The sequence below is a fragment of the Phoca vitulina genome, unplaced genomic scaffold (genome assembly GCF_004348235.1).
Source record: "Phoca vitulina isolate PV1807 unplaced genomic scaffold, GSC_HSeal_1.0 scaffold128, whole genome shotgun sequence".
NCBI classification, from domain to species: domain Eukaryota; kingdom Metazoa; phylum Chordata; class Mammalia; order Carnivora; family Phocidae; genus Phoca; species Phoca vitulina.
Window position 1 is genome coordinate 142,372 of NW_022589831.1, and position 26,979 is coordinate 169,350.

At 39.6% G+C, this 26,979-nt stretch overlaps 1 protein-coding gene and 1 non-coding gene across 5 annotated transcripts in view; one reads left to right on the top strand and one right to left on the bottom strand.

Annotated features, from left to right (window-relative positions):
• The window catches only part of NCBP3 (nuclear cap binding subunit 3), a 42,752-nt gene extending 17,236 nt beyond the window's left edge, over positions 1-25,516 (top strand). For 2 of the 4 annotated variants that reach the window (XM_032399084.1, XM_032399087.1), the window contains exons 4-14: positions 10,080-10,205; positions 12,106-12,234; positions 12,453-12,529; positions 13,255-13,363; positions 15,492-15,591; positions 15,891-15,994; positions 17,788-18,079; positions 19,668-19,822; positions 21,323-21,484; positions 22,308-22,470; positions 22,936-23,273. In XM_032399084.1, coding sequence (XP_032254975.1) covers positions 10,080-10,205; positions 12,106-12,234; positions 12,453-12,529; positions 13,255-13,363; positions 15,492-15,591; positions 15,891-15,994; positions 17,788-18,079; positions 19,668-19,822; positions 21,323-21,484; positions 22,308-22,470; positions 22,936-23,044 — 1,526 coding nt within the window. In that variant the 3' untranslated portion in view covers positions 23,045-23,273. Of the gene's footprint in view, positions 1-10,079; positions 10,206-12,105; positions 12,235-12,452; positions 12,530-13,254; positions 13,364-15,491; positions 15,592-15,890; positions 16,018-16,128; positions 16,133-17,787; positions 18,080-19,667; positions 19,823-21,322; positions 21,485-22,307 lie in introns of all 4 variants that reach the window. The other 2 variants (XM_032399083.1, XM_032399085.1) reach the window with 2 other exon arrangements.
• LOC116628780 lies at positions 7,139-7,245 on the bottom strand. The gene has a single exon (XR_004298661.1). It is a non-coding gene; the product is annotated as a U6 spliceosomal RNA (small nuclear RNA).
• Positions 25,517-26,979: the final 1,463 nt, after the last annotated feature.

The following is a 26,979-nucleotide window of genomic DNA, read 5'->3' on the forward strand; positions in this document are numbered from 1 at the left end:
TATACACACCACATTTTTTTATCCATTCATCTGTTTATGGACATCTTGGCTCTTTCCACAGTTTGGGTATTGTGGACATGGCTGCTATAAACATCGGGGTGCACATACCCCTTCAGAGCAAACATTTGTATCTTTGGGGTAAATACCCAGTAGTGCAGTTGCTGGGTCGTATGGTAGCTCTATTTTCAACTTTTTGAGGAACCTCCACACTGTTTTCCAGAGTGGCTGCACCAGCTTGCATTCCCACCAACAGTGTAGGAGGGTTCCCCTTTCTCCGCATCCCCGCCAACATCTGTCATTTCCTGACTTGTCAATTTTAGCCATTCTGACTGGTTGAGGTGGTATCTCATTGAGGTTTTGATTTGGATTTCCCTGATGTCGAGCGATGTTGAGCACTTTTTCATGTGTCTGTTGGCCATTTGGATGTCTTCTTTGGAAAAATGTCTGTTCATGTCTTCTGCCCATTTCTTGATTGGATCATTTGTTCTTTGGGTGTTGAGTTTCATAAGTTCTTTATAGATTTTGGATACGCCCTTTATCTGATAGGTCATTTGCAAGTATCTTCTCCCATTCTGTCGGTTGTCTTTTGGTTTTGTTGACTGTTTCTTTTGCTGTGCAAAAGCTTTTTATCTTGATGAAGTCCCAATAGTTCATTTTTGCCCTTGCTTCCCTTGCCTTTGGCGATGTTTCTAGGAAGAAGTTGCTGCGGCTGAGGTCGAAGAGGTTGCTGCCTGTGTTCTCCTTTAGGATGTTGATGGACTCCTGCCTCACATTGAGGTCTTTCAACCATTTTGAGTCTATTTTTGTGTGTGGTGTAGGGAAATGGTCCAGTTTCATTCTTCTGCATGTGGCTGTCCAATTTTCCCAACACCATTTGTTGAAGAGACTGTCTTTTTTCCATTGGACATTCTCTCCTGCTTTGTCAAAGATCAGTTGACCATAGAGTTGAGGGTCCATTTCTGGGCTCTCTATTCTGTTCCATTGATCTATGTGCCTGTTTTTGTGCCAGTACCATACTGTCTTGATGATGACAGCTTTGTAATAGAGCTGGAAGTCCGGAATTGTGGTGCCGCCAGCTTTGCTTTTCTTTTTCAACATTCCTCTGGCTATTCGGGGTCTTTTCTGGTTCTATACAAATTTTAGGATGATTTGTTCCATTTCTTTGAAAAAAGTGGATGGTATTTTGATGGGGATTGCATTGAATGTGTAGATTGCTCTAGGTAGCATTGACATCTTCACAGTATTTGTTCTTCCAATCCATGAGCGTGGAACGTTTTTCCATTTCTTTGTGTCTTCCTCAATTTCTTTCATGAGTATTTTATAGTTTTCTGAGTACAGATCCTTTGCTTCTTTGGTTAGATTTATGTCTAGGTATCTTATGGTTTTGGGTGCAATTGTAAATGGGATCGACTCCTTAATTTCTCTTTCTTCTGTCTTGTTGTTGGTGTATAGGAATGCCACTGATTTCTGTGCATTGATTTTCTATCCTGCCACTTTACTGAATTCCTGTATGAGTTCTAGCAGTTTTGGGGTGGAGTCTTTTGGGTTTTCCACAGAAAGTATCCTATCATCTGCAAAGAGTGAGAGTTTGACGACTTCTTTGCCAATTCAGATGCCTTTTATTTCTTTTTGTTGTCTGATTGCTGTGGCTAGGACTTATAGTACTATGTTGAATAGCAGTGGTGATAGGGGACATCCCTGCCATATTCCTGACCTTAGCGGGAAAGCTCTCAGTTTTTCCCCATTGGGAATGATATTCGCTGTGGGTTTTTCATAGATGGCTTTTATGATTTTGAGGTATGTACCCTCTATCCCTATACTCTGAAGAGTTTTGATCAAGAAAGGATGCTGTAGTTTGTCAAATGCTTTTTCTGCATCTATTGAGAGGATCATATGGTTCTTGTTCTTTCTTTGATTAATGTATTGTATCACATTGATTGATTTGCAGATGTTGAACCAACCTTGCAGCCCAGGGATAAGTCCCTCTTGCTCGTGGTGAATCATCCTTTTAATGTACTGTTGGATCCTATTGGCTAGTATTTTGGTGAGAATTTTTGCATCCATGTTCATCAGGGATATTGGTCTGTAATTCTCCTTTTTGATGGGGTCTTTGGTTTTGGGATCAAGGTAATGGTGGCCTCATAAAACGAGTTTGGAAGTTTTCCTTCCATTTCTATTTTTTGGAACAGTTTCAGAAGAATAGGTATTAATTCTTCTTGAAATGTTTGGTAGAATTCCCCTGGAAGCCATCTGGCCCTGGGCTTTTGTTTCTTGGGAGATTTTTGGTGACTGCTTCAATTTCCTTAGTGGTTATAGGTCTGTTCAGGTTTTCTATTTCTTCCTGGTTCAGTTTTGGTAGTTGATACATCTCTAGGAATGCATCCGTTTCTTCCAGATTATCTAGTTTGCTGGCATAGAGTTGCTCATAATATGTTCTTATAATTGTTTGTATTTCTTTGGTGTTGGTTGTGATCTCTCCTCTTTCATTCATGATTTTGTTGATTTGGGTCATTTCTCTTTTCTTTTTGATAAGTCTGGCCAGGGGCTTATCAATCTTGTTAATTCTTTCAAAGAACCAGCTCCTAGATTTGTTGATCTATTCTCTTGTTCTTTTGGTTTCTATTTCATTGATTTCTGCTCTGATCTTTATGATTTCTCTTCTCCTGCTGGGTTTAGGCTTTATTTGCTGTTCTTTCTCCAGCTCCTTTAGGTGTAGGGTTCGGTTGTGTACTTGAGACCTTTCTTGTTTCTTGAGAAAGGCTTGTATTGCTATATACTTTCCTCTTAGGACTGCCTTTGCTGCATCCCAAAGATTTTGAATAGGTGTGTTTTCATTTTCATTGGTTTTCATGAATTTTTTTAATTCTTCTTTAATTTCCTGGTTGACCCATTCATTCTTTAGTAGGATGCTCTTTAGCCTCCATGTATTTGAGTTCTTTCCGACTTTTGTCTTGTGATTGAGTTCTAGTTTCAAAGCATTGTGGTCTGAAAATAGGCAGGGAATGATCCCAATCTTTTGGTACTGGTTGAGAGCGGATTTATGACCTAGGATGTGATCTATTCTGGAGATTGTTCCATGGGCACTAGAGAAGAATGTGTATTCCGTTGCTTTGGGATGGAATGTTCTGAATATGTCTGTGAAGTCCATTTGGTCCAGTGTGTCATTTAAAGTCTTTATTTCCTTGTTGATCTTTTGCTTAGATGATCTGTCCATTTCAGTGAGGGGGGTGTTAAAGTCCCCCACTATTATTGTATTGTTGTCAATGTGTCTCTTTGCTCTTGTTATTAATTGCTTTATATAATTAGCTGCTCCCATGTTAGGGGCATAGATATTTACAATTGTTAGATCTTCTTGTTGGATAGACCCTTTAAGTAGGATATAGTGTCCTTCCTCATCTCTTATTACAGTCTTTGGTTTAAAATCTAATTTGTGTGCTATAAGGATTGCCACCCCAGCTTTCTTTTGGTGTCCATTAGCATGGTAAATGGTTTTCCACCCCCTCACTTTCCATCTGGGGGTGTCTTTGGGTCTAAAATGAGTCTCTTGCAGACAGCATATCGATGGGTCTTGTTTTTTTATCCAATCTGATAGCCTGTGTCTTTTGATTGGGGCCTTTAGCCCATTTACATTCAGGGTAACTATTGAAAGATAGGAATTTAGTGCCATTGTATTGCCTGTAAGGTGACTGTTACTGTATATTGTCTGTGTTCCTTTCTGGTCCTTGTTGCTTTTAGGCTCTCTCTTTGCTTACAGGACCCCTTTCAAGATTTCTTGTAGGGCTGGTTTCGTATTTGCAAATTCCTTTAGTTTTTGTTTGTCCTGGAAGGTTTTTATCTCTCCTTCTGTTTTCAATGACAGTCTAGCTGGATATAGTATTCTTGGCTGCATATTTTTATCATTTAGTGCTCTGAATATATCATGCCAGTCCTTCCTGGCCTGCCAGGTCTATGTGTATAGGTCTGTTGCCAGTCTAATGTTTCTACCCTTGTAGGTTACAGATCTCTTCCGAGCTGCTTTCAGGATTTTCTCTTTGTCTCTGAGACTCGTAAGTTTTACTATTAGATGTCGGGGTGTTGACCTATTTTTATTAATTTTGAGAGGGATTCTCTGCCTCCTGGATTTTGATGCCTGTTCCCTTCCACAAATTAGGGATGTTCTCTGCTATAATTTGCTCCAGTATACCTTTTGCCCCCCTCTCTCTTTCTTCTTCTGGGATCCCAGTTATTCTAATGTTGTTTCGTCTTATGGTATCGCTTATCTCTCGAATTCTGCCCTCGTGATCCAGTAGTTTTTTATCTTTTTCTCAGTTTCTTGATTTTCCATCACTTGGTCTTCTAAATCACTGATTCTCTCTTCTGCCTCATTTATCCTAGCAGTTAGAGCCTCCATTTTTGATTGCACCTCATTAATAGACTTTTTGATATCGACTTGGTTAGATTTTAGTTCTTTTATTTCTCCAGAAAGGGTTTTCCTAATAACTTCCATGTTTTTTTCAAGCCCAGCTAGTATCTTTAAAATCTTCATTTTGAACTCTAGTTCCGACATCGTACTAATGTCCGTATTGAGTAGGTCCCTGGCAGCTGGTACTGTCTCTTGTTCTTTTTGTTGAGGTGATTTTTTCCTTCTTGTCATTTTGTCCAGAGGAGAACAGATAAATGAGAGAAGAAAATGCTAAAAGGGTAACAACGTCCCCAGAAAATACACACTAAACAAATCAGAAAAGACCTGAAACCGGGGAAGAAGAAAGGGAAAGAAAGAAAAAAGAAAAAAAAAGATAAAAACAAACAAAAAACAAAACAAAAAAACCAATATGGTCAGATATGCTCAGGCTGGTGCATAGATCAGTGCCACACAGTAGATTTTGGGCGTATTTTGGTCTGTTAGAAGAAAGTGCTTCCCAAAATTTTAACGAAAGAAAAACTTATATATGTACAAAAATAAGGTTAATACGATGAAGGGATGGAATATGACTGAAAAGATGAAAATTATAAAAGATTTTATAAAAGGAATTGATAAGTTGGTTCAAAAAAGAAAGAAGAGGATTTAAAAAAAAAGAAAAAAGGGAGAGAATGTGATCAGGCAGGAGACTAGAACAAAGCCATACACTAAAGATTTAGGGTATATTTTTATCTGTTCGAAGAAAGTGTATCTCAAAATTTTAAAGAGAGAACAACTTATATATATATATACCAAAAATAAGGTTAACTATTATGAAGGGATAGAATATGGCTCCAAAAATGAAAAATAAAAAATATTTTTTAAAAAAAGGGATTGATAAGATGTTGGTTGAAAAAGGGAAAATGAAAAATTCAAAAAAAAAAAAGAAAGAAAAGAAAAGACAGTTAAAAAAAAAATTAACTTTGAAAGACTAAAGAATCATGGGAAAAAAGCCATGAATTCTATGTGCAGTATTCCGCTAGTGCTGGAGTTCTGCCGTTCTCATTGATTGGTAAACTTGGTCTTGGCTGGCTTTCTTGCTGATCTTCTGGGGGAGGGACCTGTTGCCGTGGTTCCCAAATGTCTTTGTCGGAGGCATAATTGCCCCGCCCTTGCCGGGTCTGGCCTAAGGAATCTGCTCGGGTTTGCTCTCGGGCGCTTTTTCAAAAAAAAATTTTATTGTTATGTTAATCACCATACATTACATCATTAGTTTTTGATGTTGTATTCCATGATTCATTGTTTGTGTATAACACCCAGTACTCCATGCTGAACGTGCCCTCTTTAATACCTATCACCAGGCTAACCCATCCTCCCACCCCCCCTCCCCTCTAGAACCCTCAGTTTGTTTTTCAGAGTCCATCGTCTGTCATGGTTCCTCTCCTCTCTTCCTCTCCCCCCTCCCCCTCTTCCCCTCTCTCGGGAGCTTTTGTTCCCTGCAGGCTTTCCATACAGCTTTGGAGGACGAGAGTGAAAATGGTGGCCTCCTAATCTCTGCCCTGGAGGAGCCGAGAACTCGGGGCTCCACTCCTCAGTGCGCCCCCAAAGAAAAGCAGTCAATCACTCCTGTCTCCCCGGTCTCCGGCCACACTCCGTGCTCACCCAGCCTGTGACTGAGCGTTTCTATCTCCAGCACCCTACCCCGTGTGGAGTCTCCAAACCCAGCAGATCCCTGCGGTGCGCTCCCGCACCGCTCCTCCCGGGGGAAGAAGGGGAGTCTCCCCAGATCTGCCGCTTGTTGGGTCCCTGCTGGAGGAGCAGTGGCCCGACTGTGCCACGGATCACGGTTTATGGCAACCCCGAGCTGAGAGCCCGCGCCTGGGCTCCGTCTCTGCAGCCGGCTTCCTTGCTCCGATACCTGGGAGCTCTGCCGCACTCAGGCACCACGGTCTTTCTGTGACCCCGAGGTCCCGAGACCACACTGTCCCAGAGAGGGTTCCACCCCCCGCTTCGCCACTGGAGCGATGTCCCTCAGCAGAGCCCACTTCTAAAAAGTTCCGATTTTGTGCTCCGTGGCTCTATCACTTGCCAGAAGTGGCCGACGGAGACCCCCTCCCCCACCGTCTATCTTCCCGAATATCGCCTCGGTTTCACTTCTCCGCACGGCCTATCTTCCAGAAAGTGATCGCTTTTCTGTTCAGAGAGTTGTTGCTGTTCTTTTCTTCGATCTCCTGTTGAGTTTGTAGGTGTTCAGAATGTTTTGATCTGTATCTAGCTGAATTCCTGGGAACAGACGAATTCTAGGTCTCCTACATCTCCGCCATATTGCTCCGCTCCCCCGGCCCCATCACCTCTTTAACCCATCCACCCTCCCCCCTCCCCTCTGTAACCATCAGTTTGTTCTCTGTAATTAAGAGTCTGTTTCTTGATTTGTCTCTCTCCCTGTAATTTTTTCCCTTTACTTCTTTGTTTTGTTTCTTAACTTCCACATATGAGTGAAATCATATGGTATTTGTCTTTCTCTGACTTATTTAGCTTTGCATTAAAAAATATGGAAGGCTTGGGGCGCCTGGGTGGCTCAGTTGGTTAAGCGACTGCCTTCGGCTCAGGTCATGATCCTGGAGTCCCGGGATCGAGTCCCACATCGGGCTCCCTGCTCAGCAGGGAATCTGCTTCTCCCTCTGACCCTGCCCCTTCTCATGCTCTCTCTCTCTATCTCATTCTCTCTCTCAAATAAATAAATAAAATCTTTAAAAAAAAAAAAATATGGAAGGCTCCACAAATTTACATGTCATCCTTGCTTAGGGGCCATGCTAATCTTCTCTGTATCATTCCAATTTTAGTATGTGTGCAGCCAAAGCAAACACTTCTGCCCATTCTTAAATGGCATTATTCAGTTTTTGGATGTTGAGTTGTGTTAATTTCTTTATATATTTTCGATACTCACCCTTTATCAGATATGTCATTTGGAAATATCTTCTCCCATTCAGTAGGTTGCCTTTAAGTTTTGTTGATTGTTTCCTTTGCTGTGCAGAAACTTTTTATTTTGATGTCCTCCCAGTAGTTTATTTTTGCTTCTATTTTCCTTGCCTCATGAGATATATCTAAAAAATTGTTGCTACAGTCGGTGTCCGAGAGATTACTGCCTGTACTCTCTTCAAGGATTTTTATGGATTCGGGTTTCACATTTAGGTCTTGAATCCATTTTGAGTTTATTTTTGTGTTTGGTCAAAGAAAGTGGTCCAGTTTCATTCTTTCGCATGTGGCTGTCCAGTTTTCCCAGTGTCATTTGTTGAAGAGACTGTCTTTTTTTTCATTGTATATTCATTCCTCCTTCGTTGAAGATTAACTGAGCATATAATTATTAAGTTTATGTCCGGTTTTTCTTTTCTGTTCATTGATCTATGTGTCCGTTTTTATGCCAGTACCATACTGTTTTAATTATGACTGCTTTGTAATATAAGTTGAACTCTGGAATTGTGATATCTCCAGTTTTGTTTTTCTTTTTCAAGATTGCTTTGGATATTCAAGGTCTTTTGTGATTCCATATAAATTGTAGGATTGTTTGTTCTAGTTCTGTGAAAAATGCTGTTGGTGTTTTGATAGGGATTGCATTAAATCTGTAGTTTGCTTTGGGTAATATAGACATTTTAACAATATTTGTTCTTCCAACCCATGAGCATGGAATGGCTTTCCATTTCTTTGCATCGTCTTGAATTTCTTTCATTAGTGTTTTATAGTTTTCAAACTACAGGTCTTTCCTTTTTGACTATAGCCTTCAACCTTTCTTCCTCCCCAGAGGTAACAACTGTTATCAGTGTGAATTATACCAGGCCTTTTTCTAGGTATTTGTGTACACAGATACTTACCCTTAGGTTTATATTTTATTTTTTTTAATATCATCAGATTGTACAGAAACACCTCATTTTATTGCACTTTGCAGATACTGCTTTTTTTTTTTTTTTTAAACCAATTGAAGGTTTGTGGAAACCCTGTGTTGAGCAGGTCTGTTGGTACCATTTTTCCAACGGCATTTGCTCACGCTGAATCTCTGTCACATTTTGGTAATTCAATATTTCAAACCTTTTTCATTATTATTGTATTTGTTATGGTGATCTGTGATCAGTATCTTTGATGTTACTATTGTAATTGTTTTGGGATGCCACAAACCACTCCCTTACAAGATGGAGAACTTAATCGATAAATGTTGTGCGTATTCTGATTGCTCTACCAACTGGCCGGTCTCCTGTTTCTCTCCCTCTCCTTGGGTCCCCATTCCCTGAGACACAACAATATTGAAATTAGGCCAATTAATAATCCTACAACAGCCTCTTTAAGTGTTCAAGTGAAAAGAGGGTCCACGTCTCTCACTTTAAATCAAAAGCTAGAGGTGATTAAGCTTAGTGAGGAAGATACATCAAAAGCCAAGATAGGCCAAAAGCTAGGCTTCTTGTGGCAAACAGCCAAGTTGTGAATGCAAAGGAAAAGTTCTCAAAGAAATTAAAAGTGCTACTCTAGTGAACACACGAATGATAAGAATTGAAATAGCCCTTTTGCTGATATGGAGAAAGCTTTGGGTCTGCATAGAAGATCAAACCAGCCCATTCCCTTAAGCCAAAGCCTAATGCAGAGGAAGGCCCCGACTCTCTTCTATTCTGTGAAGAGTGGGAGAGGTGAGGAAGCTACAGAAGAAAAGTTTGAAGCTAGCAGAGGTTGGGTCATGAGGTTTAAGAAGGTTTAAGAAGCCATCCATCTCTATAACATAAAAAGCACAAGGTAAAGTACCAAGCATGTAGAAGCTGCAGCAAATTATCCAGAAGATCCAGCTAATTAATGAAGGTGGCTATCCTAAACAACAGATGGGCAATGAAATTAGCTTGTGGTTTTTTGTTGTTGTTGTTGTTTTTTAGATTTTTTTATTTATTTGAGAGAGAGAGACAGAGATAGTGAGACAGAGAGCACAAGTGGGGAGGAGAGGGAGAAGCAGGCTCCCCACAGAGCAGGGAGCCCGATGCGGGACTCGATCCCAGGACCCTGGGATCATGACCTGAGCCGAAGGCAGACGCCCAACGACTGAGCCACCCAGGCGCCCTTGTGTTTTGTTTTAATGTGCATTTTCTTGATTACTAGTGAGATCAACTGTTTTTTCAGACGTTTATTGGCCTTTTTTATTTCCTTTTGTGTGAAATGTGTGCTCATGTTCATTTTTATTTTGGGCTATCATTTTATTATTGCTTTGTAGGATTTCTTTAGTTTCATACTTTGCTTTATATTCAGGAGCAGCATCTCTTCAGAATTGTCATGGCTATTACACATCTCTATTTGATACACATTCTAAAATTATAGAATCAGCTTGTCAAGTTCAAGGAGTAATCCTGTTGAATTTGTTATTGCTTTAATTACTACAGGTTAATTTGGGGAGAGATATCATGTGTTTTACCAACACCATTTGTTTAATCTTTCTCAGCCTAATATGCCTGTTCTGAATTAGATCATTTGTTTAATGCTGTTGCTCTGTGATAAAAATTAAAATAGTTTACCTTACTGTTCTATCTCATTTCTTTTGAAGTAATTGTCATCTTTTCTAGCATATTTCTTTTCTAAACACATGTTATCTGAATTGTCACAAAGGGCTACTGGTGGGATGTGCAATAGCGGGTGGGGAAAATTCTATCATCTCTTTTGTGTCTTGTTTTTCTAGCAATCCCCAAAGTGAGACTGGAGACAATCTACATTTGTGGAGTAGATGAGATGAGTACCCAGGATATCTTTTCCTATTTTAAAGAATATCCTCCTGCTCACATTGAATGGCTGGATGATACCTCCTGTAAGTACACGCAAGTTTTTTGTTGAATATGCTTTTGTTTATGATTTTAATTTTGCCATCTCAGATGGTGAATATTTGTGGTTGAGACTACTCGTCTGTGCCCTAACCTCTGCCTTTAGCCTAGGGGAGAAAGATTGCCCATTGATGAGAACCAGAATGCCTTAGCCAATCTGCCAGATCATATTCCCTGAGTATTCCAAGTCAGCTCAGATGTGATGACCAGGAATCTAGGAGGTTGGTTGCTGGCATCTGAGTCTTGTGTACATGATTGAGGCCTCTTTAACTCCCACAATTTCCCAACAGAGGGGTGGATCCAACTGTGTAGACTTGGGCATCGCACCTTCCCATATAGCTCTGCACAGGGCTGGCTCTGCCTTAGTATTTGATTTAGAACTAAACTGGAACCCTCTGACACTGTATGAGACCTCTCACCTCTGCTTGCTTTGAAACTTCACCTGCTTGCCCTAACCTATGAGCTTTCCAACTTGTGAACTAGCTGTAATTTTTACTTGCCTCGCTATTCCAAGTCTGGTAGGACCTGTGGTAATCACTCTGCTGGCTTCTTGTCTTAACTCACTTCTAGTCTGGCTTTGCTTATTGCCAGCTTGCTGACCTGCTAGGTTGTACCCTGAATAGCTGCCTGGTTTTTCCAGCTGCTTTCTTTAGAAGATGTTGATTCAGTGTTTTCATTGAAAGAAGAAACATGACTGAGTTGAAGAGTTTTCTCCATTTTTCCTTTCGCTTAATTTACGCTATCTAAATCAAGGGTTGGCAAACCTTTTTCTATAAAGGGCTAGACAATAAATATTTTAGGCTTTGCAGGCCATGCAGTCTTTGTTTTGTTACATCTATTCAGCTCTGGTATTGTAGCATGAAAGCTGCCATAGACAATATGTTACTGAACAAGCCTGGCTGCTTTCCACAGGATTTTTTTTTTTTTTTAGTAAAAAACATGGTGGATGTGTAGTTTATTGTTACTTATTTAATTAATTATATGTACATAAAGCTGGTATAAATATAAATAAATAAATGAATAGGTGGTGGGCTGGATTTGGCCTGCAGGTTGTAATTTGCTAACTCCTGATCTAAGTCACTAAAACTGTAGCTAAGGGATATTAGAGTCGGAGGGACCCTTTAGATTTACCCAGTTTTCCTAACTCATGTTGTACATCAGAACTGAGAAACAGAAGGAAGATTGTTTGCCCAAGGCCATGTCACATGTTCGTAACAGAAGTGAGAATCTATAGATGTTCATTTTCCAAACTGAGAATGGAAAGGTAACTTTAGTTGAGAAATGCTCTTTTAAACAAAATTAAATAGATTTCTTTTCTATAAGACTTCTCAACACCTTTTTCCTGTTAAATTCTCTTGCTTAAATAAGCAGATTAAATTAGTTGCTACAAAGCCAAGTGGCTGTCATGCCTCCATTGTATATACTCCATGGATACCATCGTCATCCACACTTCACAGTGGGAAACAATCATTAGTGTGTCTGAATGACAAGGTACAACAGATGGCTTCTCTGTAGAGGGCAGTAGTATAAAGGATAATCTAAATTTATTTGATGGTTGTCTTCTTGTCATCATCATCATCATCACCACAAGAACTGCTAACACTATATAATACTCACTGAGCCAGGCAGTTTTAATATGCAGAACCCTTTCTCATGGAATACTTTACAGTTATTTTGTGGAACCCAGTTTGGGAATGCAGCTCTAGGCTAATTTTATCAAAGAGGTTTTACTACCACTTTCTGTACTACTTTCATTAGTTCATACATTTACTGATACTGACCTGTAGCTATATGAGGCCAAAGCAATGAATATGTTGCAGTCTCTGTTTTTTAAAAACTTAAACCATTTGGATGTGATGTAATGTTTTATTTTACATTTTGTTTTAGGTAATGTGGTTTGGCTGGATGAAATGACAGCCACACGAGCCCTTATCAATATGAGCTCTCTGCCAGCCCTGGACAAGATAAGAAGCAGGGATGCCAATGAGGACAGGTCATCTGAGAAAAGTAAAAAAGGTAACAACACAAAGGAGGGACTTTAGGGCTGAAAGTCCTATTCTTTACACCGTTGGTTTAGGTTTTTCTGCAGAGTATTATATAGCGTCTCATTGTCAGTTATTTCTAAAATAAGCTGTGATGCTTTGGATCATCAGTAAATAGAAAATATTGGACTTTTAAATTACATGAGATGGAGTTATGTTAAGGTTCATCTTGTCCCTTATATTGTATTTTAGACAAGCAGGAAGACAGTTCAGATGATGATGAAGCTGAAGAAGGAGAAGTTGAAGATGAGAACTCAAGTGATATAGAGGTTAGTAAAAGGGCAAAGATATATATAAGGTTTTAGTGTAAAAACTGCTTATTGTCTTATTTAAGGCTTAAGGACTAAGTAAATTGTGTTCTTCCTCTGGCTTTCACTGTTAAACCTTTTGAGGGTACACCAGGCTCCTGGCCTTTAAGTTCATATGGCTGTAATGAGTGATTTTTCTTGAAATCTTAGAATAGTACTCATACTTCTGTGTAAAAGAAAATGGTTTTATTGAGAAGTACTTTGAAGTGTTATCTAATCAATAAAATTAAGAAAAAACAAGTGCAGAATATTTCCTAATGGGGCATGTGCTGTTGTTGGAAATATTAAAGTGTATTCATTTAAAAACTATTTGTTGAGTACCTACTCTATACCAAATTCTAGGTCCTGTGGATATAGCATCAAACCAAAGTCCTTCCCCTCTTGGAACATACATTCTAGTGGAGAAGACAGACAATACACAGATACACAGATACATAATATAATGTCAGAAAGTGAGGAGTGCTATGGAGAAAAGTAAAGAAGGGTAAGCGGATAGAGAATGATGGAGACTATTCCTTTAGACAAGGTGTTCAGGGAAGATGTCTGACTTAGAAATGTTTCAGAAGAACATGTGCTGTCATGGTTCAACAATTGTTAAAGAATGCTTTCTCAATGGGGACTTTGCTACTGAATAAATATGAAAGAAGCTTTAATGTTTATATTGAAAATGCTCTTTTTTTCTTAAGTTGGACACGTTGTCTCAAGTAGAAGAAGAGTCTCTGCTAAGAAATGATCTTCGTCCAGCTAACAAACTTGCTAAAGGAAATAGGTTATTCATGAGATTTGCTACAAAAGGTAACTGTGATATTTGGCATTAATTTTTAGTTGTAATCTAAGCCATTTTTTTTTGAGTGACATCCTTCTCTTTTGAATAGGAAGTTAGGTCAAGTAATCTCAAAGTCCCTTCAAGCTATAATGTTCTATGCTTGTGAAATGATGGCTTGCTGCCTGAGTTGAATTTCAGATTTTGACGGTGAATGTTAGCTATTTGTATACTTTTGTGATTTCTGGCTAAAGGAAGTTATTTTCTGTGAAAGCTAGTTTGCTTCTGTGTGTTTCAGCCAATTTATCATCTGAACTATTAATACATTTTTAAATTATACTTTTTTATTCATCACAGCAATTTCTTCCTGGACATCTAATAGTGCCATTCAGCTCTAATTCTCTAAGGAGTTAAAAGCCTCTTAAATTTGTAAGGCTCTCTATGCACAATGATTCTGGTGTGCATTAAAATATGTATGAATTTTGAATATGGAATACACCTCTGGTCTATTTTTCTTTTTTTTTTTTTTTTTTTTTTTTAAAGATTTTATTTATTTATTTGAGAGAGTGAGAATGAGAGAGAGAGAGAGCACATGAGAGGGAGGAGGGTGAGAGGGAGAAGCAGACTCCCCGCCGAGCAGGAAGCCCGATGCGGGACTCGATCCCGGGACTCCAGGATCATGACCTGAGCCGAAGGCAGTCGCTTAACCAACTGAGCCACCCAGGCGCCCTGGTCTATTTTTCTTGACTGAGACATGTTTAAGGAGTCTAGGCTCATTATTTTATAGACTGCCCCTCAGTTTTGGTTTGTCTAATATCTCCTCCTGATTAAATCGGGTTGTGTGTGTTAGACAAGAGTACCACAGAAATGCTGTTGTATCATTTGCAGTGCATCATGTCGGGAGACACGTGATATTTACTTGTCCCATGTCTGGAGATGTTAACTTTTCTCACTTGGTTAAGGTAATGATTGCCAGGTTTCTCCTGTATTTCCATTTGTAATATAAAAATTTGTGGGAGGTACTTTGAGATTATGTAAATAGACTTTTGCTCATCATACTTCCACTCAACATCCATTGATGACTTTTTAACTACATTTCTTTATTAGTTGGCATTCTGTTATAAGGAAGAACTTTCTCTTTCTACCCATTTATTTATTTACTTACTTAATTATATCAGTTTAGATTCATGAGTCTTATTTTATTCAGTGGGTTATTCATTCGTATCATTGTTTTGATTTACAAATCTTCTTGGATTTGGCCAGTGGAGCCCCTTCAAGCTCTATTATTTTGACATGCCTTCATGATTCTTTGAGCACTTTCTTTCTTTATGGCACAGTAAAACATCTTGTTTTTCCAGACTCAACTTGTACTTTCCCTGTCCCAGATCTGGAATCAGCCATTCTCCAAGGAACTGGTGGGCATGTTTTTTAAAGGGTGCACATACTGGCTTGTGCCACTGTTTACTTATAGTACTGGATACATGTGCATTGGTATTCATCTGTTGTTGTCAGTGGGTGCCTCAACGAAAATGTGTATGATCGTTTCTTTCTATTAACTGGCACTTTAACTTGACAAAAGTGATCTTCTCTATCTATGTTCATTTGAGTGGCTTATTTGAGTGCATTCTAGATAAATGGTGCTATGCTGTTTTCTGTAAGCCGTTTTGAGGAACGTCATGAATGGAAAAAATGTTTTACCAGATATATGGAATATATATAATCTGTTTCTTTAATACTTCTTTGTTATTGGAGTGTTGTCATTCAGAAACAAATGTCATCTTTCAGGGGGGCAGGGAAAATGCTACCTCTTCTGGAAAGCCTTTTTTATTCCTGAATAGCTATAATGACTGAAGCTCTCTTAAGCTTCTTAGAACCTTGTATGTTGTATTATTGTTGTTGTTATAGTATTTTCTCTATGAGGTCAGTCAGCTCCTTAACGGGAGCTTAACCTCATTGATCTCTGTATTTTGCTCCACCCCCTCTATATTGCACTGCTTTGCTTTTGTAGGCACTGAGAGTGAATATTTGTAGCGTATCTTTCCCTTTTGTTGGCAGATTGTGCTGATCTGATCCCAGCTATGGAAAACATTTTTTTAAACCATTCAACATTGTCTTCATACCAGTGGGAAATCCTAGGTAACTGTCGTAATTAATTTTTAGATGACAAAAAGGAACTTGGAGCAGCCAGAAGAAGTCAGTATTACATGAAATATGGGAATCCAAATTACGGAGGCATGAAAGGAATTCTTAGTAATTCTTGGTGAGTCCAGAACTTTAAAATACAATAGTTTAAATACTACGTAAGCTTTTCTTAATCCCTCAGTTGGTATTCTGCAGTGGAATGTCAACACCATGTGTGGACTCGAAGGAAGACAAGAAGAAAGAGTTCAAGATTCTTATCTCTAGGGTAAATGGTATGAAAGGCTGAGTTTGAGTTTCACGTAAAATGTCTCTGTTTCAGCACCTAACATTTCATCAGTGTATAGTTGAATTTAATTAGTAGATTTCAAGGTCCTTTCTGTTGGTTTTTGACTATGTGCTTATTTTGGAATGTTGCAGGAAGCGAAGATATCATTCCCGTCGCATTCAGCGGGATGTGATCAAGAAGAGAGCCCTGATTGGGGATGACGTTGGCTTGACGTCCTATAAACACCGACATTCCGGTAGTTGCCTGCTCAGCTCTTGGGTAGACACATGTTTGGCTCCCGAAATCATATTCTTATTCTTAATACAGTCTTTTAAGGTTCCAAACTTTATCATCCTCTCTTCCTTGCCCTCACCCTCTGCCAACATATAGGAAAGTAAGTCAAGTCACGATTAATTTTAAATTGCCCATACAAAAGAGGTCAAATGATTTAATAAAAGCTGTTCTAACAAAAAAGGCCAAATATGACATAGGAAAAATTGAAAGAAAATTTTCTGTAGGAATCTAATTTTTCTACTATTAATATCAAAAGCTGTATGAAAATCTTTTAAGTTATTTTATCAGATGACTTGATTTTATTATTTGTCTGATGATGAAAATAGGCTGCTATGTCTGGTGTTTTATGCTTATTGGCTTGTGCACACGAATACCTCCGTTAAATGAGATACCATGACTTGGGTTTCATTTTGTTTGTTCTGTCCTTCCTTCCTTTCTTTCTTTGTTTTGGTGCTTATGAAAGAACCGCTTTCATTATGTTTTATAAAGATTTTTTATTTTTAATCTAATCTGTAGAATCTTCTACATGCTTTGTAGAACTGCTAAGTCAGCATACAAACATGGGATAACATGTTTATCATTGTAACAGGGACAGGTGAAGTCTATCATTTTTATTTAATGAGTATATCCAAAATTGTATATTTGAAATCTGCTTCTTAAAAATGTATATACTTCTCTGTTACACAGTTACAGGTTTCCAATTTCAATTACTCTAAGGTATTCTTACCATACAATCTTTATATTTACATTAAAGAAATTAAAAAGCAAATTGCCCCTAATTCTAGCACGCTAACATAAACAACTGATTTCATTTTGCATTTATTTGTCTCTTTTCATAATAAATATAATTGTTAACATATATTTTATAGTCATCTCCCACTTAGAAGCATTTTTCCATGAACTTTAAAGTTACAGTTGATTTTCATTATTCATAGTGGTTATGTTCTATAAAGTCACCGTGATCGTTGATATAGTGAATACTAAACCATTCGGAGACTCTGGTCACACCATTTTCATCAGCTGATCAATATATAACCTTGGATGTGTGTTTCTGTTTAAAGACATCTTATTTAATACATATTGTTGATTCATTAACATTGGACTCACAGCCAACAGCACTATAACTCATGCTCGAACAAAGCTTATTTAACATGTGTTTATTCTGTAAGGCACATCACAGCCTTCTTGGGCTTAAGAACACAAGACAGCTTTGGCAGTACACTTGGAGGCCATTTTAAAAAATTTTTAAATGAAATCACCAAAAAAAGCCACAAAAATATGAAAAGCATGGCACTTAATGAACTGCAAAAAGGGCACTTGTTTATAGTATGAGAGCTGAAATAAAGCAGAGTGTTGCCTCATTTGACCTCAGCTGGGAATATGCACAGCTGATGACTCAATTTTTTTGTCACTCTGCACATGTCCACAAATGACCATGAAAACACCTTTACAAGTGTTGATATGGAGTTACAAATAAATTTGACAGATTTGCAAATATAGAATTCATGAATAATGACAATCAACTGTACTTTAGATAACTTTATAATAGTCTATCAGGTTACTAGATCATACTGTACTAGCCATTCTTCTGTTGTAGGTATCAGAATGGCAACTAGATTGGAACTTACAGATAATGCTCCAGTAAGATCTCGGGCATGGGAACCCCACCTTTTAAAAAGGTCACCAACGTAGAGTAGAAAATCAGATTTGTTAGTTTTAGTGCTTTTCCTAATGTGTTTTGGTTAAATTTCTTAGGACTAGTAAATGTTCCAGAGGAACCCATTGAAGAGGAAGAAGAGGAGGAGGCAGAGGAGGACCAGGACATGGATGCAGATGACAGGGTGGTGGTGGAGTACCACGAGGAGCTGCCAGCTCTCAAGCAGCCCCGGGAGCGGAGCACCTCTGGGCAGTCCAGTGCCAGTAGTTCAGACTCCGATGAAATGGACTATGACCTAGAATTGAAAATGATTTCCACTCCTTCACCAAAGAAAAGCATGAAAATGACCATGTATGCTGATGAAGTGGAATCCCAGTTGAAAAATATTAGGTAAAAATAGTTTTTTTTTTTTTTTTAATCAATGCTAGCTTTTTATTTTATTTTAAATACTAATTCATAACTTTCTCTTAACTCCTCTTAATTTTATAATCACTTTTATCTGTTCTAATTTCAGTCCGTTGAAGAATTTGAATAAAAGCATCCAGTTTTTCCTGTAAATAGACAATAAGTAATCCTTGTTATAAAAATGATAGACAGTAATAGAAAGTGAAAATCATCCATAATATCACCTTTCCTAAAATAATGACTTAACAATTAAATGAATAACTTTCCTGCTAATTTTATGTATATACCTAGCACATGGAGAAATTATAGATATAGTTCTACAAAAACGAGGTTGTATTTATATTTTGCAGTGTGCTTTTTCTGTTTAATATATTGTAGACTTCTGTTTTTTTCACCCAGATGTAGTACATTGTTTGAAAGTATCATGATTTATTTAACCAATTCCTTATTGATAGACATGTAGGTTTCTGTTTTCTTACGGTTGCACTAACTAGATAAATTTCTTGAATTCCAGTTATTGCACAAAACTACATGTATATTTAAAAATGTGGTGTTGCTAGAAGTGCCTAGGTGGCGCAGTTGGTTGAGCATCCGACTCGGTTTTGGCTCAGGTCATGCTCTCAGGGTTGTGAGATCGAGCCCCGCGTCGGGCTCAGCATGGAGTCTGCCTAAGACTCTCTCCTCTTCCTCTGTCCTTCCCCGCCCACCCCTGTTCTCGCATGCGCACGCGCGCTCTCTCACTCTCCAAAATAAATAAATCTTAAAAAAAAAAAAATCCGTGTTGCCAGATTTCCTTCCAAAAAGGTTTTACTCACTTTATAACCTATTACCTACGTACTCACCAGTCTTATCACTCTTTCTAATTTTTGCTAATTTTGTGGACCAAAAAAAATAGTTATTCTAATATGTATTTCTTTGATGACTAGTGGGGATGAACAGATTCCAAAGGGCAGATAGCATATGCACAACTCAAAGTGTTGGGGTCTAGGGGTTCTCTCTCTAAGTGTTCGTGGTAGTGTATTTGGGGAAAGGAAAAACAATTCAATCTGGTTCGTTTATATGGCATTGCTCATATCCTTATTTTTAGTTTCCAGAGAACTTCCCAGTGTTGAATGCTGCCAGAATAATGCTGGTGCCTAGCATGGTAGCAGATGTCTTTGACAGAGAAGTCTGCCCTTTAAAGAAAGAGATTGTAGACTCTGTTGTATGTTGACTACAGCAAAATCACAGCCTGGGTGAACAGAGATCCCTGAGCCCTTTGTAGGCCTTACTCAACATTTGTCCCAGAAGGGAGGGTACTGGGACTTGCAATTACACATTCTTTGATAGTTTACAGATACCATTTGTGGAAACCACACTGGAAAACTCAGAAGCCTACTTGCCCTGATCTCTTTATAGCAGCCTGATCATTATTTTTGTAAGCAAATAATTATTGATATGTGGTATTTGTGAGTGAATATTGGCTATATTAGATTGGGCTCTTAAATTGTTTTCTCCAAAATATATGAGATTATTGCATAGTCATTATCCCACAGTTGAAGTTGGTTAATTGTGCCTTTTTTTTTTTTTAAAGGAACTCCATGAGGGCAGATACTATATCCACAAGCAATATCAAAAACCGAATTGGTAACAAATTACCAACTGAGAAATTTGTAGATGTCCGACACCTGTTAGATGAAAAACGTCAGCACACACGTCTACGGCCACCAGGCAGCAATACTAAGTCAGGTATTGTTTGTTCAGTTGTGGTTCTGAGCTCCAGAAAGCAAATTAGGGCAGAGGTAGGTCCTTGGATAAAACATTGCCAGTAATGAACTGATTTAGTTGTCCTAGTTCATCACTTCTAAATTTTGGGTTAGGCATTGGAACTTTAGGACATGAAAAATAATCGTACTTTTGCAGTACTAGCTTTCAATATTTATGTCCCAATTATTTTACTCTGTATGTCATTGATACACTTTATACATAGGATGATAGAAATTAAGTTGGGTTTTTGTATAAATGGTCCAGAATTTGAACTAGATAGTATACATGTGCAGAGTGGGTACTTGGCCACGCCTGCTGTGTGCCAGGCCCTGGGTTAGATGCAAAGTCATCATAGCACTTAGATGGAGAAACACGAGTGCACATATTCTGGTAATTCCACCCCAAAACAGAATGGAGTAAGTGCTCTACTAGGTCTGTAAGCAGTAGGCCATGGGAGCACAGAGGGGAGGTGGGTCTACTGGGGGAATTGTGGAGGGCTTCTTAAAGAAAGTGGCTTTAGAGCAAGGCTCGGGGAGGGAGTAGGATCTCCATTGGCAAACCTAGTTTTTTGAGGTGGGAAATAAACTGATCTTATATTTATTTTAGAAAGATAATTTGTGGCAGGGTGGGGTAGGGTAGAGAGCTAAATAAGTAACAAGGGTCTAAACTAGATCCGGGAGAGTGGAGATGGAATGGATGAGAATATCAAAACTTGTAAAGGAAGAAGACTTGGCACTAGGAAATGAGGGAGCAAAGGGAAAGAAGCCAAAGGACTCAGGCCTGAGAAACCAGAAAGTTGGGGATGCTTCTCTCTGAGATAATAAGCAAGATGGATGAAAGCTGCAGTACAGTGACTTGCTAGTAAACGTGTTGTTGCTGTTATTGTTAGGGGGAACTCAAGAGGACAGATTTCTTGGAGGAGGTTTGGAGGAAGGGAAAAACAAATTTGATTTGTCATATCTCCCCTTGATCCTTTGCTTTTGTCAATCTCATTACATTTACTATTAAATGTAATAAGTTTATTAAGAATTCCTTATATGTTCAAAGATTGTGGTTTCTGTCCTCAGGGAACTTACAGTATTGTTTGTTAGCTGAAATGTTTGTAAATTCTTTGGTATGCTTGGTTCTACTTAAAACACACGCACAAAAAACGAAACAGCTGAGTTTGTGTCAGAAGTTCCTTTCTGGAGCAGTCAGCTGAGAGGTTTTTTCCACTGGAAGCCTCGATGTCTGAACTTTCCTAGGGGAATCCGGACTGATTATATAGAGAGAAGGATTTTAGAAGCTTGATTTTGTCAGGCTCTTTGTCTTGTGTGCCAGGCCCTGGGTTAGATGCAAAGTCATCATAGCACTTAGATGGAGAAACACGAGTGCACATATTGGGGAGATTTGGCACCAGGTCCTCTAGGGATCTCAGGTTGACAATATCAATAGCAAAGCACACATGCTTGGTCACAGTAATACTTTTTTTCCTTTTTCTAGATATACGCCAGCGGTTAGGAAAAAGACCATATTCTCCAGAAAAGGCTTTTGGTAGTAACCCAGTCTTTCGGAGAGAGCCTTTTTCTGATGTACATAGTAGGCTGGGTGTTCCCAGGCAAGACATTAAAGGCCTCTACTCTGATACTCGGGAGAAGAAATCAGGTTGGTAACACTTAAAACCGAGGGGGATAGGAATTGGGTAAGAGCAGACTACAGCATAGAAATATTTTGTTGGTCAAAGGCAAGAAATAGCGTATGTCAAAAATAAATTATTTTTCCTCTTCCGTTATAGTCGTCATAATTGTAATAAGGGTATGGAAAATTTAGAAAATAGAGAAAAAACAAAACCAGCCTTGGTTCTTTCTGTTTAGCGCAAATACTTTTTAGTCTTAAGTTTCTATTCACATCTTTGTCCATATACATATTCTGCTTTTTTCATACAGGATTTTATTGTGATCATTTTTTCACATTGTTAAATTCTTTATAAATAAAATATTTAATTGCCTTTATAGTGTAGTATGCTATGAAATGCTAAACACGTATTTCTCTATTGTTAGATATTAATAAAGTATATTTTAAAAGTTAATGGATAGTGGGCCAACTCTCTGAAAGTTTACAGTATAGCAGGCCTGTCAGTTTGCAGAATTTATAGCTGGGAATGATCTGGGAATGGCCCACTCCTGGCAGAATGAAGCTCTACAGAGAATGGTGAGTCTCACCAGGGAGGGGCAGGTATAGCATAAGCAGCCTCCGAGGTGATTCTGATATGCATGGGAGGCACACGTCCCCTAGCTGTGGGACCCAAAGATCCCTCAGTTTGCAGGCAGGGATGATAGCCAGGGAAATGAGATTACCTTCCTAATGCTGCAGAGAGGTTACAAGAGCCACAGACCCCTCCCCAGTGTTTCTTGCACATCAGGTGATGGCAATGCCCCTGCTTCTCAGCATTGACCACCAAAACTGAAATGCCTTCTCATCCAAACAGGTAGTTTATGGACGCGCTTAGGATCTGCACCCAAGACCAAAGAAAAGAACACGAAGAAGGTGGATCACAGGGCGCCAGGCACTGAGGAAGATGACTCTGAGCTGCAAAGGGCATGGGGGGCTCTGATAAAGGAGAAAGAACAGTCTCGCCAAAAGAAGAGCCGGTTAGATAACTTACCATCTCTCCAGATTGAAGTTAGTCGGGAAAGCAGCTCTGGTTCAGAGGCAGAGTCCTGACGCCCTTGGGGCTAATGGCAGCTGCACTAAAATCTGACATTCTTGTGCAGGGTGGGGTGCACAGTAGGACCCCTCTGCTCCCCCGCAGGAGTTGGCGCCCCTCCTGCTCTTACACAGTCACCCTCAGCTCTTGCTGCTTCAGCAAGACATGTTAAGAATGTGATGTGTTTTGAAGGGCATCTGTCTATATTTTGCTGCAGAGTAAGAGTTCTGGGCCCTCAATCCTTTCCCCACTACCCCACAAGCTTTACCCTTTGAGGAAAAGGCAGCCCTCCAGATTTTGTAGACGTTTTTCTTAATATTTTTAACATTGTGCTTTTAAAGAAATGTTTTACACAGTTCATCCAAAGAGCAGAGAACTGAACTTCTCACTATTGCCTTGGCCCTGACAGCTGTTACCAGCACCCTTTTCCCAAGAAAAGTCAATTCCCAGGTGCTTATTGGACAGCCTTCGAGGGGGAAGATGAGGGAAGCTGCCAGCTCACCCTTCCAGGACCCTAGTGTGGGGGCCGGATCTCATGGACCTGACCTCAGAGGTGCACCAGTGCCGCCCAGGTAGATAAGAGATGCAGCATCGATCATGCTTCCGTTCCTCCCTGGGGATTTCTGTTAGGGGCATCTTAGCAGTCAGCTTGAAGTGAAGATCAAGTTCAGTGCTGTGGGATTTTTAGGAACAAAAAACTGTGACTTCTGGATTTGGGGTGGATTTTTGTGCTGAGGTGGGGTCATGGGTTAATGTTGAACAATTTTTAAGTCTGTATTATGTTTAAAAATATTAATGATTTAAAAGTTTAAATTTTTAATTTTTATATGTGAAAATATTTCCTGTTGGCTACAAGGGAAGCTCAAGTGGTGTCTTATGTGTGCTGTTAAATATATATTATATACTTTGGAAGAAGGCAAAGAGAGGAGTCTCATTATTTTTAAATGATCCTAATTGTATAGTCTGTCTGCTGTATATAGCGTTCAGCTTGCTTTTTGGCCACTGTAGGAAAAAAATCCATCCATCTGAGATGGGGTCCTGTTGTTTATTATCACTTCAGAAGTGATACATTAGTATTTATTCTTTCTATTTCTAAGTTCTGGCACCTGAAGATATCTTTAAAACTGGCAAATAAGATAATAGTAATAGAAATTTTAGTTTGTTTATTTCTCGTTCACTTCTAAACTCCATTCAGATTATTTTAAAGGCAGTAGATTACTTTGTCTTACTATTTGATCTTTATTTTGAAGTATTTAATGTTTGTATTCCTCTACAAGCTTAAAAATAGTGTTTCACTTCAATTCACTAGAACTTAAGAATTAGAGATAGTAAGCCTTTGTCGCTTTGTGATGTCACAACTCCTCACCTGTCTGGAGTGTTTCAGTACCTGGTGCAGCCCTGGATTCTAAGGATCTTTACTTGTGGCATTGATAGTTGATTACAGTGTGGTGTGATTGAATGCAGAACACTGCTGCTAAGAAAGGAAAGAAAGGGCTGTGGGACTTGAGAGCTGCAACAGCTGTACTCTACCATGTTTTGTTGCTTAACCTGCTTTTCACTCCCTTTAGAAAGATTAGAGGCTATTAACTACTGTATGTTTCCGCTTCCTCATCGGATTCTTGGAGAGAGATGGTTCTCTGCCAGCTGAGACTTACCGTTTCTGAGGTTTCTCGCTTTTTTTGCCCTGTGGAGCGTACAGCTGAGAGCCAAGTTCTTGAGAAGGGCAAGGTTTGGGGAGTTGGTAGAGTGAGAAGGACAAGGACCTGAGAGTCCGAGACCTGGATGCCAACCCCGGTTTCTGTTCCATGGGCCTGGGCCTCTAGTTTTCCCGTCTGGCAAATGAATGGGCTGGTACCAGAGCTTCTTGACTTTGTTGGTGCGTCTCAGTGGTGTTTTACTCTTCCCGAAGCAATGGTTGTGGTGGGCTGGCCAGCACTGGTTTCTGTTGCAGGTGTGGGGAGGGTCAAGAAGGGCATGCATGAGGTTTGGGGCAGGGATTGACCTCCATCCCATTTCCATTACAGTCTCTGGGTCTTCTAGTGGGACAGAGATGTCCTTGTGGTCAGGGTCCTAACTGATGTGGTCTCAGCAGTGTTCAAAAAAAGCCCTTCTGTGTTTCCCAGTCATGACCTTTTCCACCAGTAGTTTGAGCCCATCTCTCCCATTGCCTTATAGTCCTGGCCAGTCTCCTGCTAGAGATCAGGGAGGGCTTTCTGAAAAGGTGGTGGTGTGTAGTCAAAACTGGGCCTTTCATCTAACCAAGAAAAATGCCCACTTCAGCAGCCTTACAATTCTTACAAATACACAGACCCCAGAAAAGTTATCTTTGAAGATTTCACTTCCCCAAGTTATTGTTGGCCACCTCGTCTTGCTCTCTGGCCCACACTCAGGCACTCAGATGTTACAACATCTTACATGTGCTGTGAATGCCCAGGCCCTTTCTTTGGAGTTTGGGAGTGAGGGTAGACAGTTAGGATGGCCCCCTAGTGGCAGCTCAGTGTGCCTGGGCGCTCCTTATGTATGTGGGCAGCAGGGCTACAGACTTTTCTATATTCTTCTTAGCCTTTATGCATATGAGATTACAAATACATTTCTGCTGCTTGATAGTAATTGCAGATACCTCATTTCTGTTTCCCACTCTCCCTCTTGGGAGAGACACCAGCTACCCAGGAGAACTTGTGGAGCCTGTGACAAGCCCTCCTCTGGCCCCTTTTCTCGTCCCATGAACTCCTCCCCTTAGTTCAATCACTGTCTTCTCCCACTTCATCCCTGTGACAGCCTCCTCCCTGATCTCTGCCCCATATCCCATCCCTCCATCTCTGTTCTGTGCACTGCAGCTGGGATGAACTTTTGTTGTTTGCAGCTTTACTGAGCTATTATTTACATAGCATACAGTTCACTCCTTTCAAGTATACACTTCAAGGGCACCTGGCTGTCTCAGTTGGAGGAGCATGCGACTCTTGATCTCGGGGTTGTGAGTTCGAGCCCCACATTGGGTATAGAGGTTACTTAAAAATAAAAAATTTTAGGAAAAAAAGTGTACACTTCAGTGGCTTTTAGTATATTCACAGAGTTGTGCAGCCATCACCATAGTCAATTTTAGAACATTTTCATCACCAAAAACAAACCCTATATCCATTAACAATCATTCTCCAGTCCCTCTTCCCTCCTGGCAACCACTACTTTTGGTTTCTGTGGATTTGCCTATTTTGAATGCTCATGTAAATGGAATCATACACTTTGTGGCGATTTGTGATTGGCTTCTTTCACTAAACATATTTTTGAGGATCATCCTTGTTGTAGCCCATATTAGTACTTCTTTTTATTAATGAATAATACTCCATTGTATCAATACAGTACATTTTATTTATCCATTCATCAGTTGATGGACATTTGGGTTGTTTCCACTTTTGGCTGATGTGAATTATGCTGCTATGGAACATTTATGTACAAGTGTTTGTGATCATGTTTTCATTACTCTTGGGTTATATATCTAGAGGTGGAATTGCTGGGTCATACAGTAACTCTGTCTTAACCTTTTGAAGAACTGCCAGACTATTCTCCCAAATGGCTGCATCATTTTCCATTTTCCCCATTAGTGTTTGAGGGCTCTGGTTTTTCCACGATCCTCGACACTTACTTCGCAAGGTGAAGTGGTAGCTCCTTGTGATTCTGATTTGCATTTCCCTAATGTATAATGATATTGGGCATCTTTCTGTGTGCTTCAGAATGAACTTTCTTTTTTTTTTTTTTTCTTTTATTTATTCTTGTTTTCTTTTTCAGAATGAACTTTCTTAAGAAAGTTATTCTGTTATTCTTCTGCTTAAAACCTTTCCAAAGCTTGGAATAAATTCCAAACTCCAATGATAGCTCACAAGGCTTGTCAAAATCTAACTTCTGGTATCTCTGGCCTGTTCTCCCCAACCTCCCCTGCCCTGTGCCCACTAGTTACTTGGACCCATCTTGATCTCACCAGCCTTTCAAACTCTGCTTAGTGCTTTTCTTCCTCAGCAGTGATACACTCCCCTGCACCTTTTCCCTTCTGCCTAAGCCTTGTCTTCTCTTTTCCCTCATCCTCAGACTTAGAGACCACTCCAGGTGGCTGCCTCCAACTTCCAGAGCCAGGTTATGGGCCCCTGCTACACAGTACTGTCATGAATGAGACTCTGCTCATTTCAAGGTTGGGCTATACAGTCACACCTAAGATAAAAATGGAGTGTAATCAAAATTCCTCTTGGAAATCCTGGGGAACATGCCATGTTGAAAACCAGCATCGTGAGATCCAGCACAGTTGGTTTCTGCCTGTGTGGGAACAGATCATAGTTTGTTTGGTTGAGCTCCAGCTGAAGTGGTTGGCCTGCAATGAGGGCCATATTGTGCAAAAAAACCCCACTTATTTTTAGGTGTTAAACTCACTCAGGCAAGCAACTCACTTTTGAAGAGGCTCTTGGGA